General features: G+C 39.4%; 1 protein-coding gene across 5 annotated transcripts in view; it reads left to right on the forward strand.

Annotated features, from left to right (window-relative positions):
• Positions 1-19,145, forward strand: part of OLFM2 (olfactomedin 2) — a 154,773-nt gene extending 135,628 nt beyond the window's left edge. For all 5 annotated transcript variants that reach the window (XM_015819074.1, XM_029284706.1, XM_015819075.1 and 2 more), the window contains 2 exons: positions 1,999-2,105; positions 18,455-19,145. In XM_015819074.1, coding sequence (XP_015674560.1) covers positions 1,999-2,105; positions 18,455-19,132 — 785 coding nt within the window. In that variant the 3' untranslated portion in view covers positions 19,133-19,145. The remainder of the gene's footprint in view (positions 1-1,998; positions 2,106-18,454) is intronic.
• Positions 19,146-19,579: the final 434 nt, after the last annotated feature.

The raw sequence follows: 19,579 nt of genomic DNA on the forward strand, positions 1-19,579 counted from the left end.
ATCATGTGCACCTTCTGGCTGGACTAAGCAAAAATAAAAGTACAGAGCAGTGTCTGGTGGCATGCCCTGATCAGAGACCCAGTTCAGCAGTCTCACTCTTTTTCTAACTTAATGTTTGACCCATATGTGCTGTATCTAGCTTAACATTTGACCCAGATATACTGTATTACTTCAAATCTGTTGGAAGTTGATAGAGGAGAATCCCTAGGATGAAGAGATTAGTAGGTAATCTGGATGCATCCTGATCCAACCCTGCAATAATATATCTGAGACTTGGTATGGACAGAATTATAACATGCACCGATCACATGGACTGTTGAATTAGTTCTCAGTTAACAAATGCACATATACTAGATGAAATAAATACAGAACCTAAGATGCTACCTCCCAGTCAGACAGGAGACAGAGATAGAAAATAACACACGGCAAGTCCTTTGTTGGCTCATTTAAAAAGTATGTCCCCAGGTGGACATTTAAATTTGAAATTATCAGCAAATGTACTTATTTCAAGTAGGATTTTGCAGCACCTTCAATTTGATTCCCGAAAGGTACTTCAAACTACATGGGAGACCAAGCCTGGTAACTGTTTGCCAATCTTTAAAGCAGCCACATCTTTTCCCCAAGATCATGCCATTATTTTCCACCGTTTCTTGTGATCTAGGGAAAAATGTCTTTGATTTTAAAAAAGTTACAGGCCTTGTTATCCTACGTGCACTGAAGCACTTTGTGGGAACTATATGCCAAATGCTTTACAATCCTTTTAATAACTTGTGGGGGATCCAGACATCTTCAGAGTTTGCTTTCAGAATTCACTTCGTATATCCTGTAACAATTTTGTCCATTTATATTCAATAATGTTAAAAGTCTTCTTTTTGACAAATACACAAGGGGAATATAATTCTTTGTTTATACAGGTAGTCCTCGACTTAAAACAGTTCATTTAGTGACAGTTCAAAGTTATAACAGCACTGAAAAAAGTGACTTATGACCTTTTTTCACACTTACGACTGTTGCAACATCCCGATGGTCATGGGACTTACATTTGAATGCTCATTGCGGTGTCCTGGAGTCATGTGATCACCTTTTGTGACCTTCTGACAAGCAAAGTCAATGGGGGAAGCCAGATTCACTTAACAATTTTGTTACTAAGTTAACAATTGCAGTAATCCACTTAACAAATGTGGCATGAAAAGTCGTACAATGGGGCAAAATTCACTTAACAAATTTCTCACTTACCAATACAAAGTTTGGGCTCAATTGTGGTTGTAAGTCAAGGACTATCTGTATTTTTAAAACATTTGAATTATTTGTTTCTGAGAGTGAATAAAAAGCACTTGTCTAGCATTAAGAGAAGGACAGGGGAGATGGTCTATTGAGAAAACAAGGGATAGTGGAATGATTCGGCACAAATTAATTTTTAAGCTAGACCTAACCATTTGACAGTTCATCACTTGCTTGTTTTCCTGGGATTATGGATTGTGTTATTGTAGTTTCCTTATTACTATTATTTGGCTCTACTGTAAAATAAAAGTCTACTGTTTTTCTATTTTTAATGAGGACAGAGTCTCCAGGGCTAATAAAGGATACAAGATTGATTAGAAAACAAAATCTAGTTTCTAAACCACAGTAGGACATTCCCTGCTTGCATCTAACCACAGGAAAAACATGCCCTGGTAGCATCTCTTAAGTTTTCATTAGGTTGCCAGCTCACAAATGAGACAAGTTTAAATCATCCTTATACTTATACCAATACTGAGGTAGCATTTTTCCATTCTGGCACTTTCTAAGGGCAGCTTCAAAGTGTGAAACCTTTTTTGGCTTTGTCAACCACACCTTGGAGGGAATTACCGTGAGTGTCAGTGACTTGATGACACCTTTCATGCTAGTATATTTTTCCCTTGACTCAGGAATGGGTGGTCAGAGGAGAAGAAAGATTTAATTCAGAGGTGGAGAAAGAGGTCTCATTCTCTGTATCTCTTTCTCTGTTTTGCATTTCAGGTTGTGGAAAACTCACTGGAATAAGCAACCCCATTACTGTTCGAGCATCTGGATCCAGATTTGGCTCTTGGATGACCGACACCATGGCTCCAAGTTCTGACAACCGGGTGAGTATGTGAGAAGAAAGTGCTATCTTCACCTCACATTGAGGTAGTCTCAAGTTTGAGTTACTTCTAGGGAATCAGGGGCTGAATTAAATAGTTCCTTGCTTAGTGCCAACAGAAAACTGACATTCTTTTTTTTCCCAAGTCCAACACAGATGGAATAAAGTAGACCAACAACAGCAAATCTTCCCCACTTATTTGATTTTGTAAGTGAAACATGACATAATAAGCACAATATGCTCAGCAACAGTGGAAAGCATAACTGTAGACAACACCTGCTGCTCAGCATGTTGTTGTCTCTCTCAGTTGCAAATGACAGCATTAATGAGAAAAAACAGCAAGAAATAAATATTGGAAGACCATCTCTGGGGGAACTAAGAACCAGGGAAAGAAAGCACACTGTGAGGGTAGTCTTTACTTTTATTTGTGAGGAGGGAAAGCCATGATTAGCAGATTTGATGCATGACCGTGTAGTCTATATCTCCTTCTTTCCATTTCTCCCAGTGACTGCTAGTGCAGTTTTGGCCGAAGCCAAAACAGAAGGAAGTTCTATGTCCCACTTCCGAAGTACTGAAGCATGAGTTTATTCCTCACCCCTCCACCTTTTTTACCCATTGAAGAGACATACTTATAACAGTGTTGAGTTTCAGCACTGTAGGTTATAGCAAAATTTTGCCTGACATGGTCTTTTCTCTTCCCCTCTCTTCAGTTATTATGGCAATGGGCTTGGATTGTTGCCCTGCATATCACTGGAAGAAGCAAGCAACAGCCAGTGGGGAATTTAATTTGGAACAAGGTTTTTCTTGTGAGGAGAGAAAGGGGTACTTTTCTACCTCCTTGCAGAGTGACTTCCATTATCAGGTTCATAAAAGAGGGTCATATCTGCATCATGCTATACTTTTATTTTCATGGCTTTATATATATACAAATTGTACTCATCTCTTTTCTGTAAGAGTCACTCAGAAGTGGATGAGGCTGCAGAGGTGATAAAGGAAAGAAAGCTTTTGCTATTGGGTGATGGGAGAAGAAAGGCAAGAGGAATATGGAGGATGAGGAAAGCACTGCTGAGGGTACCACCCTCAGAAATCCTCCATTTAAAAGAGTTACAGCATTGGAAGAAAATACTAGGGTACCATATATCAGAGTATATTTCAAGCTCATGGCCATTTCTGAATCTTGACCATGAGGTTGAAATATACTCTGGATTATAGCTCTGACAATATGCCCAGAAAAAAATGGAATTTCAATCTTGACTTTAAACATATTTCTTACCATTTTGGATGGTCCTCCTACTAACCTGAACACTTCTTATTTCCATTCATGCCTGTGTGTGCGCGCACTTGTGTATGTGTATATACACAGAAAAATACAGAAGATCTTTTTTTTCCCCAGTGGAAGTACACAGTTCCTGTGGTCAGCATCTTTCACAGTTTAATTTATATCGGCTTTGCAGTTTGCCTTAATTGATGTGCTGTGAGAAACATCTAGCTTTGAAAGTGGCCACTCTGGTCCCTGGAAAGTTCAAAACCCTTATTGTAAGCAATATTTGGAGAAAGGATAACAAAAAAATGGATTGGAAAGTTGTCTTTGTAATAATATGACTGAATAAAGGGAAAGAGATGCCTCATTTTCAAGTCTCGCCCATCAGCAGCTGATTTGTTGCTTAACTGTTTTGTAATGAAAAGGCTATAAAAGAGGGGCCTAATTTCATGCTTGTGGGATGAACTTGGAAGAGATATAGAGATCAGGAAGGGAGATGAGAAGTGGGGGGGAGCAGAGACTTGAAATGGATTGAGCAATGAAGGAAATGAAGAGGACAGTGGGCAAAGTCATCTTCAAGTGACAGATTCAGTCATCTTTACAAATAGCTTCAGATCTTCTCATCAAGTAAGAGAGAGAGAGAGAGGAGGGGGGCTCAGAAAGTGAGAGGGTGGTCCCCTTGACTTATACATCCAAACCCCAATACATTATATTCTAATGGAGCCCTCTGAACCTACACAAAAAGGCTTTCTTATTTCCATAATGTAAAAATGGGATAAGCAAGCTTTTGACAGCCAGCTTCATTAATTAATCTGGAAATTGGATGCAAGATGGCTGAGGATGCCTCAGGCACTTAAGCAGGGTGGGAGTTTTCTGATTGGACAAATTTGGGATTTCTTGCTCTTCCCCCACACCCATAATGTTAAGCCTATTTGGGATACACAATACATGGCTAGTACTCAACATTCTTGGAAACTTAAAATAACAGAGTTGGAATGGACCTTGTAGGTCATCTAGTCCAACCCCCTACTCAAGTAGGAGACTCTATACCATTTCTGACAAGTGGCTGTCCAGTCTCTTGAAAGCCTCCAGTGATTAAGCATCCACAACTTCTGAAGGCAAGCTGTTCCATGGGCTGATTGTTCTCACAGTCAGAAAAAGTCTCCTTATTTCTAGATTAAATCTCTCCTTGATCAGTTTCCATCCATTGTTCCTTGTCTGGCCTTTGGGTGCTTTGGAAAATAGGTTGTCCCTCTCTTCTCTGTGACAGCCCCTCAAATATCTGCTATCATGTCACCCATAGTCCTTCTATTCACTAGACTAGCCATGCCCAGTTCTTGTAACCATTCTTCATATGTTTTAGCCTCCAGCTCCCTAATCATCTTTGCTGCTCTTCTCTGCATTCTTTCTTTTTTATAGTGTGGTGACCAAAACTGGATGCAGTATTCTAGGTGCGGTTTTACTAAGGCTAAAGAGCGGTACTGGTACCTCACAGATCTTGATTCAATTCCTTTGTTAATGCGATTTAGGATTGCATTGGCTTTTTTAGCTGCTATCACACACTAGATTGTCCACTAGGACTCCAAGTTCCCTCTCACAGTCACTGCTATTAAGCTAGGTTTCACCTAATCTGTAGATGTACTTTTGGTTTCTCTTGCCTAAGTGTAAGACTTTACTTTTCTCTATATTGAATTTCATTTTGTTAGATAGGGCCCAATGTTCAAGTCTGTCGAGATCCATCTGGATCTTTAGCCTATTATCTAGGATGTTGGCTATTCCTGCCAACTTAGTGTCATCTGCAAGTCTGATGAGTTCCCCTTCTATTCCCTCATCTAAGTCAGAAAATATTGAAAAGTACTGGGCCTAAGATGGAACCTTGTGGTACCTCCCTGCTTACTTCCCTCCATGTAGATGTAGTACCTTTAAGGACTTCTTGTTGAGTACGGTTTGTCAGCCAATTACAAATCCATCCGGCGGTGATGCTATCTATCCCACTGTTTTCTAGCTTATCAAGAAGTAGAATTGTGATCTATTTTGTCGAGTGCCTTGCATAAGTTTAAGTACACTATGTCCACAGCATTTCACTGGTCTGCTAATTTAGTCATTTTGTCAAAGAATGAAATAAGATTAGTTTGACATGATCTGTTTTTAACAAACTCATGCTGACTTCTAGTTATAACTTTATTTATTGTTTCTAGAATGATCTTTGCAGATCTGATTTTGATTATCTTTTCCAGTATCTTCCCAGGTATTGATGTTAGGCTGATGGATCTGTAATTTCCTGGGTCTCATTGTTTTTTTCTTTTTTTGAAAATGGGAACCATATCATCTCTTTCCCCAATCCTGAAGTAGTTCCCTGGTACTTCAGGATTTTTGAAAGATATGATGCAATGGCTTTGAGATGACATCTGCCAGCTCCCTCAGAACTCTGGAAAGTAATCTGTTAGGTCCCGGTGATTTATATTAATCAAGATCAGATTTCTTATCATTTTCTTGCTTATTTTAATCTTTATTTCTAGTCTGTCTTTTACAGTTTAGTAGGTTAGGCTACAGTTTCTTTTTGCGTGAAGATCAATGCAAATTTTAATTTTTACTTCTAGTTTATCTTTTATAGTAGTTTTTTTTGGTATGTTGGGCTAAAATTTCTTTTTCTGTGAAGACCAATACAAATAACAAGTTGAGCAGTTCTGCTTTCTCTCTATTACCTGTTACTTCCTTGCCATCTTTTCTTTTTAGTGGACTGATTGTTTACTTGACTTTCTCCTTGTTATTTATATGCTGAAAGAAACTTTTTAAATTATCTTTGACTTTTGTGGCAAGTCTTTGTTCACTTTGAGCCTTTGCTTTCCTGACTCATCTTTGCAGATTCTGGCTATCTGCTGATATTCTCCCTTAGTTATGTGTCCCTCTTTTCATTTTTTGTGTTTATCCTTTTTGTCTTTCAGTTTATCAGAGAGATCTTTGTGCAGCCATGCTGGTTTCTTCTTAGATTTCTTGTTTTTCTTTTTCAATGGTATTGTGCTGGACTGGACTTTTATGATCATATTTTTTAGAGTTTCTCAAGCTTCTTGGGTTGTTTTCCCTTTTAGGATTTTCATCCAAGGAACTTTTCCCAAGATTTCTCTGAGTTTACTAAAATCAACTCATGTAAAATCTGATATCATTATGTTCTACTGCTTGTGTTTGCATTATGTTGAATTCCAGTATGAAATGATCACTCTCACCCAAGGTTCCAGTAATTTCAACTCCTTCTATCACTTCTTCTCAGTTAGTAAGAATTAAGTCCAGTATCGCTGTCCCTCTAGTTCCCTCCTCTACCTTTTGGACAACAAAGTTGTCAGTTAGGTTGGTCACTTTATGCAGAATTAGTCTTCCAGTGGATGTCAGGGTAATTAAGGTTCCACATTACTATTGTAGTGTGTTTACTACATGTATTTTTTAAGCTGTTAGCAAAAAGTACTTCTATTTTTTTTCTGCTTGGTTGGGTGGCCTGTAGGGGAGTGATGCCAAAGAATTGCATTCACATCTGCCAGTTCTTTAAGATACCTTTAGGATTCTGTAAGGTCATGGGATTGTAATCCTGAGCAACCTTGGTCCATCTAGTTCAGCAACATCTGCACTACTAGCCATGATTTTCTAGATTTTTCTAAAGAGCCAGGGGATGTGCTAGACCAATTTGAGGCTTTTTTTCCCCATGTAACATAGACTTTTCCCCTACAAGGGATAACAGAAGCAAGAATTAGTACCTGGAGAGCATTACCCTACATTAGCCATTCAATAGCAATAGCATTTAGACTTATATACTGCTTCACAGTGCTTTACAGCCCTCCTAAGTGGTGACGAGGTTGCAAATAATAATTAAAAAAACAAAAATCTAGGAATTTCCATGGGAGGAGTCACAATCCATTTGCTAGTTTCCCTTTAGCCCCAGAGACCCCTGCTCACTTTTTCCTGCCATCTGACTAATAGTCACCAGCGATCAGGGGGTTGGACGAGAAGACCTCCAAGATCCCTTCCAATTCTGTTTTCTGTTATTCTGTTAATATCTTTCCCTGCTGTGGTTAAAGAGAAAGCCATTACAGTCAGTAGGCAGAAGTAGCCAAGATACTCTCCCCAGCTCTGCTCAGTGCCACTCTACTCAACCTCATGTCTCATGTGGCTCCAGTCATGTGGCTCCAAAGGGCTCCATTGAGGCCAAGATAATTCTACCCCATTCTGAATGAAAAGTCTCCTTACACGAGTGATAGAGATGACTTCAGAGGAAGTGGAAAGGTGTCAGGGCAACAAGTTCTCATCTTGCAGTTCTAGATCATTCCCCAATTTCGAGTGGTGAATTTAGTGCATGCATTTCAATGTACAACTTTCTTTGCAGAATGTCTTGACCCTACGAGAGGTTTCCAAGATGTTGTGTTATTTTATCTGTTCTTCCACAGTGGTTTACCACATAAAAGCAATGGAATTCAGAGCCAAAGATATTCAAAAAAACCACATTAATATGCTTAGCAATTTTAACTGAACCAATTATAATAACACACAATCTTGAAATGCCTCTCAGCCAAAAGGAAATCAATAAAAATCCAGACAATTAGAAGGTTTTTGGCTTTTGTTTCTGTTCTTTACAAAACCTTTTAAAAACAGTCCTAGCTTGGGCCTGGCTTATATGTCTCGAGAGAGAACCCTCAAAGCCATGACTGAGATGGGCCTGGGCTGAATAAAAGGTATAAATAAAACACCCTCAAATTTAAGGGACACCCACAGATAATGCCTTTCTGGGTCTCCCCCTCCTTCATGGTTAATCTTTCCCCTTGTTATTTCTCCTGTTTTCTTAACCTAGTACAGTCAGTAAATGGCAGGACATAAATCAAACAAGTCAAAAGACAGATAAAATAACAGGCCTTCCTGTTGGGTGAAAACAAATGTTGGATGGTTGGAGATTTTTATTTCAGATTTGAAATGGGGGGGGGGAGGTGTCAGCTGCCTTCAATTCAGTGTTGATTCTTCCCAACTCCCAGACAAGTCCTTGCAGTTTTCATGGCAAGTTTTTTCAGAAGTGGTTTTCTCTTGCCTCCTTTTGACAGAGAGTGACTGGTCCAAAGTTACCCAGCTGGCTTTGTGCCTAAGGCATAACTAAGCTTCATGGTCTCCTGATTTCTAGCCTGATGCCTTAACCACCATACCAAACTGACCCCTCTCAAGAAGAATAGGGTATTTTAAAAAAATGAAATACATTTAGAAGGGCCTCCTTGCTTGTTCTTGTTGCAAATTATAGAATCCACAATGTTACTGTATGTTTACATAGGAGGTTCTTATTATCTAGAGCAGGGGCCTTCAAACTTGGCCTTTTTATGACTTGTGGACTTCAACTCCCAGAACTCCTCAGCCAGTGTGCCTGGCTTAGGGATTCTGGGAGTTGAAGTCCACAAGTCATAAAAGGGCCAAGTCTGAAGACCCCTGATCTAGAGCAAGATAGCAAACTGTGATCTCCCCCCACCCCTCATGATGTTGGTGAGCCACAACTCTGAGCATCTCTTGTCATCTATCGGGCTGGTTATGGATGCTGTCATTCAGCATTATCCAAAGAGCCGGATTCCCCACTTCTGATATAGAGATTTATTTATGGATTTCCATGTGAACAGATGTTGAAACGTATAAGCTTAAAAGCCATTCTATAATTTTCTAGAATCACTCTTTCCCAGTTTTCAAGGACTTGGCAAGGTGTTTTGAATCGATGATGAATGATTTATGGAGAAGAAAACCTAACATCACCCATCTTGCATCCGCACACAACGATGCATATCCAACTGAGCTTCCCAAAAGAGAACAAGGAGAACTTGGTCTCATCTGATCATCTTCCAAGCATGAAACCAATCTTGCCTGCATCTTTGCTATCACAACATTTTTTCAGTTATTAAAAACTACTCAGGCATTTAATCAGTAGAAAAGAATGAAAATGTGCTTTAACTCAGTAAATTAAAGGAGATAAAACTTTTATTAAAACACACATAAATCATCTGTTAAGACTGAGATATGTTTACTCAGCTCTGCAGCTGAGCTTCTGGGCAACATAAAGCTGAGTGAAAATTATTGGGAGAAGAAATTGGGATGGCAGGAAGCCTACACTGTGTATTTGGACAGCCTTTAGAAGCTGATATTTGCCAACCCATTTTTCTCCAGTTATAAAATCATGGATAATGAAATGAATTAGCCAAATATGAACTATTGGCCATGGTGGCTGAGAACCATGGGCAATGTAATGCAGTAGCATACCAGGATAGGGACAGCTGAGTTATACTGCCTATGTTTTTCATGAGTACAAGCAGCATTGCATGTTTTATATTGCCTATTTGTGAAAAGGTGTGTGGTTCAAGTCCTAGTAGTAATTGTGTAAAATATAGTAGGTTGTTGTTTGGGAATGAGCCTTTCAAGTGATCTTCCCCAATTCTGGAATGCCCTCCTTCACAAGGAATAACTCGACTCTAAATTTGGCATTGTGCAAAAACATTTTTATCTTCCTAGGCCTTTTAACAGTATACTTTAATATTTTATCAACTCTGCAGAGTTAATTCATTTTACTTCGGTTGTTTTACTTTTAGCTGCTTAGAAATTGAAGCTGTTTGCATTATTAGCTGCTGCTGTTGGTTTACATTTTTAATTTATGTTTTTAGGTAGTGCTTTGAATGTATTTGTGTATGTTCCCTGGGGAATAACTTCATTTTGAATAGGCAGAATATAGGAAAGTTTTAAATAAGTAAAGACCAACCAGCATGTGTTGGATACAAATTCAGTCTAACTTTCTGCCTGAAAGTTGTTTATGTGCAAGGTATTAATTACCGTTTGCTAGTTGTTTATGAAAAGAATTAGCATACATTTCTGTCACCTGTATTTTAGATGGCCACAATCCAAGGAAGGCTGAATTATATTCAAACAATCATGTGATTCCTTTTGGAGGGATAAGTAGTGTTAGGCAGAGCACAGGAAAGGAACATAAAATGTTAAGCCAAAAATGTTTAAGGCATGAGATAAGAACAGAAAGAAGCAGTGCCAAAACCTATTCATACCAACCCATTCATTATATTTCACCACACTTTTTTTTCCTTGCTGACCTTCCATTCCAAGCCCATGCATTGACTCATCCATTACCATTTGTTCTTTTTGAGAATCTCATCGACTCCATTCATCCATGACATTTTAGCTCTTCCCCTTGGCTGTCAGAACACTACATACTGTATACCTCCCAGCTGGTGGCATGCAGGTAACAATAGCTTGGCCTGTGGGATAATCTATATGAGAAATCCTAGTTTGCGTAGAAGAATGTGTGTATGTTGGGGGGTAAAACTGAGTTTTGGTTGTATTTGTGGCATGCTGGCCAAAACAGTGTAGGTAACCTGACCCTAGGTTACATGGCTGGTAACCTAGCCTACACCTTTTCTATCTCATTTTACACACACATACCCACAGACACATGTTTCATACTCATTTAGTATTGTTTTGTATTGGACTTTTGTTTTCTGAAATTGCATTGCTCAGATCTAAGTATAAGAACTATTACAAGGAATCTGTTTCCAGAACTGGCTGTGTGAATCTATGAAGAGGGCTCCTATCAGAGAATCTGCAATTTTCACCAGAATAATGGCATAGCGTCATAGCATATATCTGCTCCATATATTCACACAGCCAGTTCTAGAAACAGATTCCTTGTAATGTTCTTATATATATGCAGGTCATGTTAGTATGCTCATTTCATCATTTGCCTACTCCCTGTCGTGACCACCATGGCTCCCACACTGTCATGATGAGGCCATGGCAAATGTTCCTGGATCATATGAAACACTAGCCATGGTTTAAGGGAGAGTTAAAATGTGGTGGTATAATTAAAACATTGGACTAGACTTGAGGAGGTCCAGATTCACACCATGGAAGATTCAAGTCTGCCATAGAAATTTATCTGGATGACTTTGAACTAGTCATTCTGTAAGCTCATTCTATCTGACTGGATTGTTATTTTGAGGATAAAAAGAAGGGCGATTCCCCTGTGAATGGGATAGGATTTTAAGAACTAAAATATATAAACATTGAAGACTGGGCATCAGCTTCCTCTCCTTTCAAAGTTTTATCTCTTGGAGGCAATTGGGGAGTAATATTTATTTGCATCTTCACTCAGTTTCCATCTTATAGGACCTATATAGTGATCAAGCAAATGTTTGCATTATTGTTTTTTTCTAGCTGACATTTCCCTCTGGGGCCTTAAAAAGCACTGAACTCTCCTTTGAGATGTTATGCAGGTTTCCCCTCTCCCTTTCTTTGGAAAAATACAAGGAAAGAGATTTTAAACTTCAAAAGACATCCTTGAGCTTTCAAGAGAGAAAAGCTACAGATTAGATGCTGTGCAGAACCAGACCAAAGCGGGGAGATGAAGGCGGCTTAATGTTTTAAAGAGGAATGAAAGGGAAACAGATCACTGGAGATGTGGGCACTACTCCCTTTGTGTCCCAAGATCAGGCTACAGACATAGAAACCTACAACAAAATGTCTAATCTTGGCTTCTCTATTTCACAAACTTTGGAATCGACAGCAAAATTTGTAGTTTTGGCATTTGCTCAGGACTGAGGAAACAACCAACAGTGTCCTGAGGAACCGTAGCAACCGAGATGGAACAAACATCTCTCCATTTTATATGCCAAGTTGCCTTTTTTTCCCCATCTCTGATTTTCCTCTGCAACCCTGATGACGGGGTTACTTGTAATCTCACCAGGATTTATTTCCTGCCTCAGAACCATCCGAAAGAAAAATTGGAAACAGAGAGCAGAGAAAAAAGAACAAGTGAAAATAAACTTGGCAGACAAGAAAAAGGTTAAGCAATACAAAGTGTTCCATCATGCCTTAGGATTATGGGCATTAGCCTAAACTATTTGAAATCCCTTAAGAAATTACTCTGGGCAAATTGTTTTTGCTGATTGCACTTCAGCTTCTTTAAATCAGAGGTTACCCTTATTCATAGGGCATCAAATTAAAACTGGGTGTAAATGGCTTTATAACTTGTGATTGCCAAATGTCTCCTGGGGTAGAAAAAAAATGCCCTTAGTGGTACCAGTAGCAATTCTTTTAAAAAGCCCCAATCAGAGGAAGATTTAATTGAAGTGTGAGAAGCCATGAATATTGCAAACTGCTGAACAGATGATTCAACAAAGAAAGATAAGGTATTCATCTAGCATCTATGGCCACCACCTAACAATTTCTCCTTAAGAATGTCCATAAAGTTTTCCCTGGCTCAACGCCTCAAGTAGGTTCTGTTTCATCAAACTAAATGACCGATGATTTTTGGAAAGAGGGATCCTTGATCTGTTCAGCAAGACATCAAGTGTGATTGGATCATAAGGATACAGCATGACTTGCCTTGAATGTTTTATCTAAGTAGATAAAAGGTATGACATCAATTTAATAAATAACATGAAAATGAAATAAAATCTTAATGTGGGCCTTCAAGGAGTCCCACATATTCTTGAATGCCTGAAGGGGAGAATAAGAATTTTGGTGGAACGTTTTCCCAGGTAGTGATCAAATATGAAGTCATCAAGTAAACAGACCAGTTAAAGTGATCCAATAGGGAGATAGATTAGAGATAGAAAGATGTTTTGGAGAGTCACAGGGTACACCCTTCATAAATAAAACAAAATGAGACAGAGTTGCAAATAATTTGCATATAGTAAAAGATACCGTAATTTAAGAAAAAATACTGTATTAAAATTAATCTTGTTGTGACTCCTTTATCTGATTCAGCCAAGTATGATATTTGACCTGGTGATGCCAAAACAATGAGCCATATACAATGCAAATGCCACTATGACATCCTTTCAAGGAACAAATTGCAGCATTTGTAAGATGTCACCTTTGCGTCCCCATTGCACTTCCCGGAACTCATATTGACGCCATGTTTATTTCTTCATAGTGACAGTTCCTTTAGAGGACTTTTCTCTGAAAAAAGGCCTGATCATGGTCATCACAACCAGTATGCTGTTACTGATTGGATTTCCACATGGTACTATAATGTAGATTGTCTGGTTTGGGCAAGTGTAATGTTTGAACCTGCCTTTTCTAAAATATGTGTTATGGCTTGGTGCTATGTGTTAACTTGGCCACTGTGACTAATTCATTAAGTCAGGCATTAACTTCAAGTGTAACTCTGGTCTGTGCCTATAATAAAATTTCTGTTCTCTTTTGCACTGTTTGTTCTACCAAGTGTGAACCGAACCTCTTTCTAGTTTTTATATTTGCTGTGGTCCCATTCTATGACCAGGCATTATTCTCGCCTAAGTATTTCTACTGCTCTTTATCTCCATCTTCTAGTATCCTAGACAATTAGATCTGTCCCAGTGTCTTTGCTGAACTTTTAACTCCTTACATGTTGCCTGTGGGTTTGTTGTTCTTTTTGTGCTCATTTCAAATAATTGCATCATTAGATCCTATGAACCTGAATCTGGGAAAACCATTGTTTTTTATTATTATTATTTATTTTAACTCTCGGGCAACTGGCTACATGCCTCCAAATTATCTCTTCTACACAACTACTGAAGGTCTTTTCCTCCTAGCCCCCTTTTATTTTTCCTTTGTTTCTGACAGCATCCTCTGCACCAAAATCATCTTATCCCCATCTTTCCCAGTCAGCAAATACATAAGGGTGAGAGCTACAATCCCTTCAGACCTCATGCTTGCCATCATTAAATTACAGTCGATGATTTATGAATAGCTGGCTCATTTCCTTGAGAGGTTTTTGAAGATTCTCATTTGTCAAGATGACCCCACCTGCCAATCAGTGTCCTGCCACTACTCTTTAAGTGAGATGTTGCCATGTTGATCTACACAGAGTAGCTTTATCTAGACCAAGCTTTCCTAATATAGTAGGAGGATCCCGGCTCCCCAGGCCTTGTGCCAGGCCCAGCTCTGGCAAGCTCTAGAACAGCGGTTCTCAACCTATGGGTCGCGACCCCATTTGGGGTCGATTGACCATTTCACGGGGGTCGCCAAGCAAGGCTGTCTGCCATTTTTTCCCCCTTTTCCGGCGGGTGCCTTAACTCCCTTGGGCTGGGCCAGCTGGTGGTCGGCCTGCTCCGTCTCTGCCGCTTGCCAGCTATGCCTCGGCCGGCGCAGGGGGCGGAACCACGCATGCGCGGCGCTCCCGGGCAGGGAAAGTCCTCGACTTATGACCGGTTTGGTAGTCCTCGACTTACGACCGGTTTAGTCCTCGACTCACGACCAGTTTAGTCCTCGACTTACGACCGGTTTAGTCCTTGACTTACGACCGGTTGGGGGTCACGGCATTAAAAAGGTTGAGAACCACTGCTCTAGAATGAATGGAGAAGTTGCCAGTCATTCAATCTCATTACAGGCTATGCCAGGTGCATTTCTTCTTCTTTTTTCTCTTGTTTTACTGCAGCCAGATAGTAAGGGGAAAGTAGCAACGTGAGTTTATGGATCATATTTTTAAGAAAAATTTCCAAACAGAATGAGCAGGAAAGATTGATGACTCTATGAGAGTGCTGTCAAGGACTCCAACAGCAGCAGGAAATCTGCAGGTCTTCAGTGTGGCTCATAGCTGCATGGATGCAGGCAGGATTTATTTCTAATTTGTAGGTGATTAAATAAGCTCATCTTCCTAAACGAGATTTTCATACAGGGGCCCAGATGCTGAATGTTAACTAAATCATCACTTCTTACTCATATTAAAATTAATTCCTTTTTGTTTGGACGCCCTTTCAAACAAAAATTGTCACCTGCAAATTTACTCATTCTTACAAAATGCTGGTAGCTCCTAGTGAATGCCTTTGCATCATAACAGACAGGAAATTAATTTTTCTTTCAATAATTGTTTTTGTGTGTGTGTGTGTGTATGTACTTATTATAATCAAAAGCACTTGACCTGTTCGCTGAAGAATTCCCAAAAAAATCCCCTGGCATCAGAAAATTAGTGACAGAGCCCCTTCTGCTCAATTGATTAGAAATGTAAAATATAACAGATATAAAGAAAAATAGATGAACTGAACACCAGAATTTGGAGGAGACTGGACGTTAGGAAGCATCTGCAATGCATTCTGGAACTGAGGAACTAGAAAACTCATCAGCGGGAATATTTCTTTGAAAAAAATACTTCCCATTGCTAGCACCGGAAAATGAATACCGTATTCTTATACCAAGCAGCACAATCAATAAACAAGATAAATTCTGCAGCATTGGAAGGAGAAGGTCAGAAAGTGCCAGGTTCACTCCTCATCATTTTCTAGCTTGTGCTTGCACCACAAACAATATTGGCAAAACGTGAAAGTACCTTGGCAATCTTAACAATATTTTTAAACCTCTTCAGCCATCAACCCTGGCTGTTAATTGGGCTAATAAAGGGTGTTGTAGCTCAAATAAACTTCAGGGCACCATGTTAGAGATGTTAGGGAAGACAGCCATTCTGACTCAGTGGAAGGTAGATATTAAAAATTAGGATTTTTTCATTCTGGCAATAATGATGACAGCGATGAAGATGATGGTCATCACCACAATGATTGTGATTTTAGTGCTGTCAAAGGATACTTCTGCACAGCTGCTCATTCTCAAGGAATCCTTAAGGAAACATTAAAAGAATCAAGATTTAACGTCCAACACAGCTATTAGTATGGATGCTAAAAACAATGTAATTGTAAGTTTGGACACTTCAATACAGCCACAGGCTTTCCTCACCTTTCTTGCCCTCTGCAGCAGTTTTGCAATGCTTGAGTGTCCTCATTGCTATTCCAGCTAAGCGTTGCCAACAGAAATGGTGAATTCTTTGCTGCTTTTCTTTTGGTTTCAAAGAAAAACCAGTAACTGCTCTGTTGGCAAAGCTGTCCTCTAGTCCCATCTAAAGAATGGAGAGATACTATGACACGTTGGCTTCAAGAAGAAGGGAGAAAATTCCAGAAGATGGGTTGTGGGTTGTTGTGTCCTGCTCCTGAGAAGACTCCTGCTCCACAGCTATAAAGGAAATACTGCTAAAACTGATTTCAAAGCATTTCCTTGAGACCAGGAATTTGATTGACCATACGGCTGAAAATTTTGCCATGGCTATAGTGTAATAAGGACACAGGGCACGGTGTTTTGGTGTCAAAATGTTCTTGTTTTCAGGGGGAATGAACCAAGATGGTTTCACTATCAGAGCCACAGGATTCCTTTGTGCAATAATCCAGATTAGGAAGAGAAAAGGTGACTCGGAGCGCACATGAGAATGATGGACCTCCTTAAATCAAATGCATCTTTTCTTAGGATCACACAACAGAACAAGCTCAAGTAAAGGTGCATCTCCTTGAAGGAGTTGTCAAAGCACTTTTTTGCCTTGGAATTCAAATCTCAGCACATGCCTTAAGAGAATTTGAAATGGACCATCCTAAGTGAAGCTCTTACCAATGATTACTCATTCCATCATGGTACTGAGAAACGTTCCTCTGTGATACTATTTCTATCCATTGTTCAACTGAAGTCTTTCCCTCATTTGAACAAACGTCCACTGCCTTGATTTCAACCCCTTACAGTAAATAGTATGAAATAATAATAATAATAATAATAATAATAATAATAATAATAATAATAATAATAATAATAATAATAATAATAATAATAATAATAAAGTTGGAAGGGACCTTGGAGGTCATCTAGTCCAACCCCCTGCTCAGGTAGGAAACCCTATATCATTTCGGACAAATGGCTGTTCAGTTTCTTCTTAAAAACTTCCAGTGTTGGCGCATTCACTGCTTCTGGAGGCAGGTTGTTCCACTGGTTAATTGTTCTAATCGTCAGGAAGTTTCTCCTTAGTTCTAGGTTGCTTCTCTCTTTGGTTAGCTGCATCCTGTCCTTCTCTTAGGAAAAAGGCTTGATCTCTAAACATGTCAGGAAAGGAGATGTGTTTGTGTATGTGTGTGTGTGTTTGTGTGCAGGTGAACACATGTGGGGGGGGCATGTGTGGGAACGGAATAGGAGAATATTCTTGATTCCCAAAGAATCCATATTAAAAAAAAAAATCTCTTCAAGGTTTTCTGAGTGGTTAAAGCCTAATTAATATTTGATAAATAATCTTGAGTAGCTTTACAGCAAAGAAGAGCTTTTTTGAGACTGTAGGTCATATTAACCATAAATATTCATACATTCATTTTGCTTGGCTTACATCTGCTCTAATTGTTAATCGACTGAGCAGCTTACATTCCTACCCTAAATAAACAAGGTCAAAATAACAAAAATAATCAATGCTCAAAATAATAGTAAAATTTTCCAGTGCTGAGAAATCTTATATTAATGTAGATTTTTACACAAGAGGAATCTCTTTCATACCATTTTCCCCTCAAATTACTATACATTTCCTGTATAGTAATGGCTGCCTTCTGAAAGGGATTCAGGTCAAGAATATTGAGGGAGCTCATTATCAGTTAGTCAGCTGCTGCCAAATTCCAATGGCCAAGCTGGGTCTGATTAGGATATATGATCCTGTGGGGTGTATTGAAGCAGCTGCTGTAAAGCTTAAGAGTCCTCTTTATATTTCAATATAAATATGATCATCCCAGAGGCAATATGTGACTCTCTGAGCTGCAAAACCTTGGACATCCACATGATGGCAGTAGATGGTTACCTCTAATGGTCATCTGCATCTTCAGAAGTAACTAGGTAGCCCTTGGGACTTGAACTCAAGATGATAAAATTTCAGTCTTAGGGTGCAATCCTAAGGCCAACTCAAAAATCAGTCACATTGAATTCAATAGGCCCAAGTTAGTATCTATAGAATTGTAACTTTACTGGTAACTTTGCACAACACATAAGTTACAAAGAAACCAACCACAGTCAAGCTGAGCGTGTTTTGTGAGGGCAGATAGTGTTATATGCTTATAGTTTCTGTGACCCTCTCCCCAAAAATGAGTTTAGGTGAATACTCCATGCTTTAAGGCACTTTTACTATTGGAAGGTTGCCATTTCGATTTTTACTTTGGGTCTGAAAGTATCTTTGGCTTGCTCTGCTTTTTCTCCTCTCCACTGAGGCCATTGGGAAATTAAAAGTGTTGTCTCATTAAATTCATTGTGTTTTTCCTCAGGTATGGTATATGGATGGCTATTACAAAGGCCGTCGTGTCCTTGAGTATCGTACCCTGAATGACTTCATCACAGGGCAAAATTTTGTCCAGCACTTGCTGCCTCACCCTTGGGCAGGCACTGGTCACGTGGTTTTCAACGGGTCCCTCTACTACAACAAGTATCAGAGCAACATTGTGGTGAAGTACCATTTCCGTTCACGGAGCATTGTTGTACAACGCAGCCTCAACACGGCTGGCTACAACAACACATTCCCATATTCCTGGGGTGGTTTCTCTGACATCGACTTCATGGTGGATGAGAATGGGCTCTGGGCAGTTTACACCACCAACCAAAATGCTGGCAACATAGTGGTGAGCAGGATGGACCCCATGACACTGGAAATACTACGCAGCTGGGACACTGGTTACCCCAAGCGGAGCGCAGGAGAATCCTTCATGATTTGCGGGACCCTCTATGTGACAAATTCACATCTGGCTGGGGCAAAAATCTATTTTGCCTACTATACAAACACTTCTAGCTACGAGTATACAGATATTCCCTTCCACAATCAATATTCCCACATATCCATGTTGGACTACAATCCCCGGGAGAGGGTTCTCTACACCTGGAACAATGGCCACCAGGTCATCTACAATGTGACTCTCTTCCATGTTATCAAGACTTCAGGGGAATTATAATACTGTGGTTGAAGAGACCTAAACAATCTTGGTGGTCATTTTGTTCATTTTCTCTGTTATCTTAGGGAGGGTGGGTGGTACCGCCACCAAATTTTGGCCTAGAAAAACTCGGTGGCCTGGGAAAACTCCATAATGCCGTTATTTCTATATAATAAATGAAATGAATTTCATCTATCTTTTTCTTTCTTTCTTTCTTTCTTTCTTTCTTTCTTTCTTTCTTTCTTTCTTTTTCTTCTTTTCACTTTTGCTCTCTCCTGTGGTTGATGATGCATGGATCTGATTTGGGGGCTTCTTTGGGTGGGGAGGGCTTTTTTATGTTATTTTTGGATTGATTTTATTTTACTTATTTACCAGTGGCAAATAAAGACAGTCTCACGGAGATTGGAAGAGTTTGGGCCTTTCTTGGTTCAAATGAGTAACTTGCCTCAGGGAAATATTTAGGCTTAT

Source organism: Protobothrops mucrosquamatus, unplaced genomic scaffold, assembly GCF_001527695.2.
Source record: "Protobothrops mucrosquamatus isolate PMUCROS unplaced genomic scaffold, P.Mucros_1.0 scaffold857, whole genome shotgun sequence".
NCBI classification, from domain to species: domain Eukaryota; kingdom Metazoa; phylum Chordata; class Lepidosauria; order Squamata; family Viperidae; genus Protobothrops; species Protobothrops mucrosquamatus.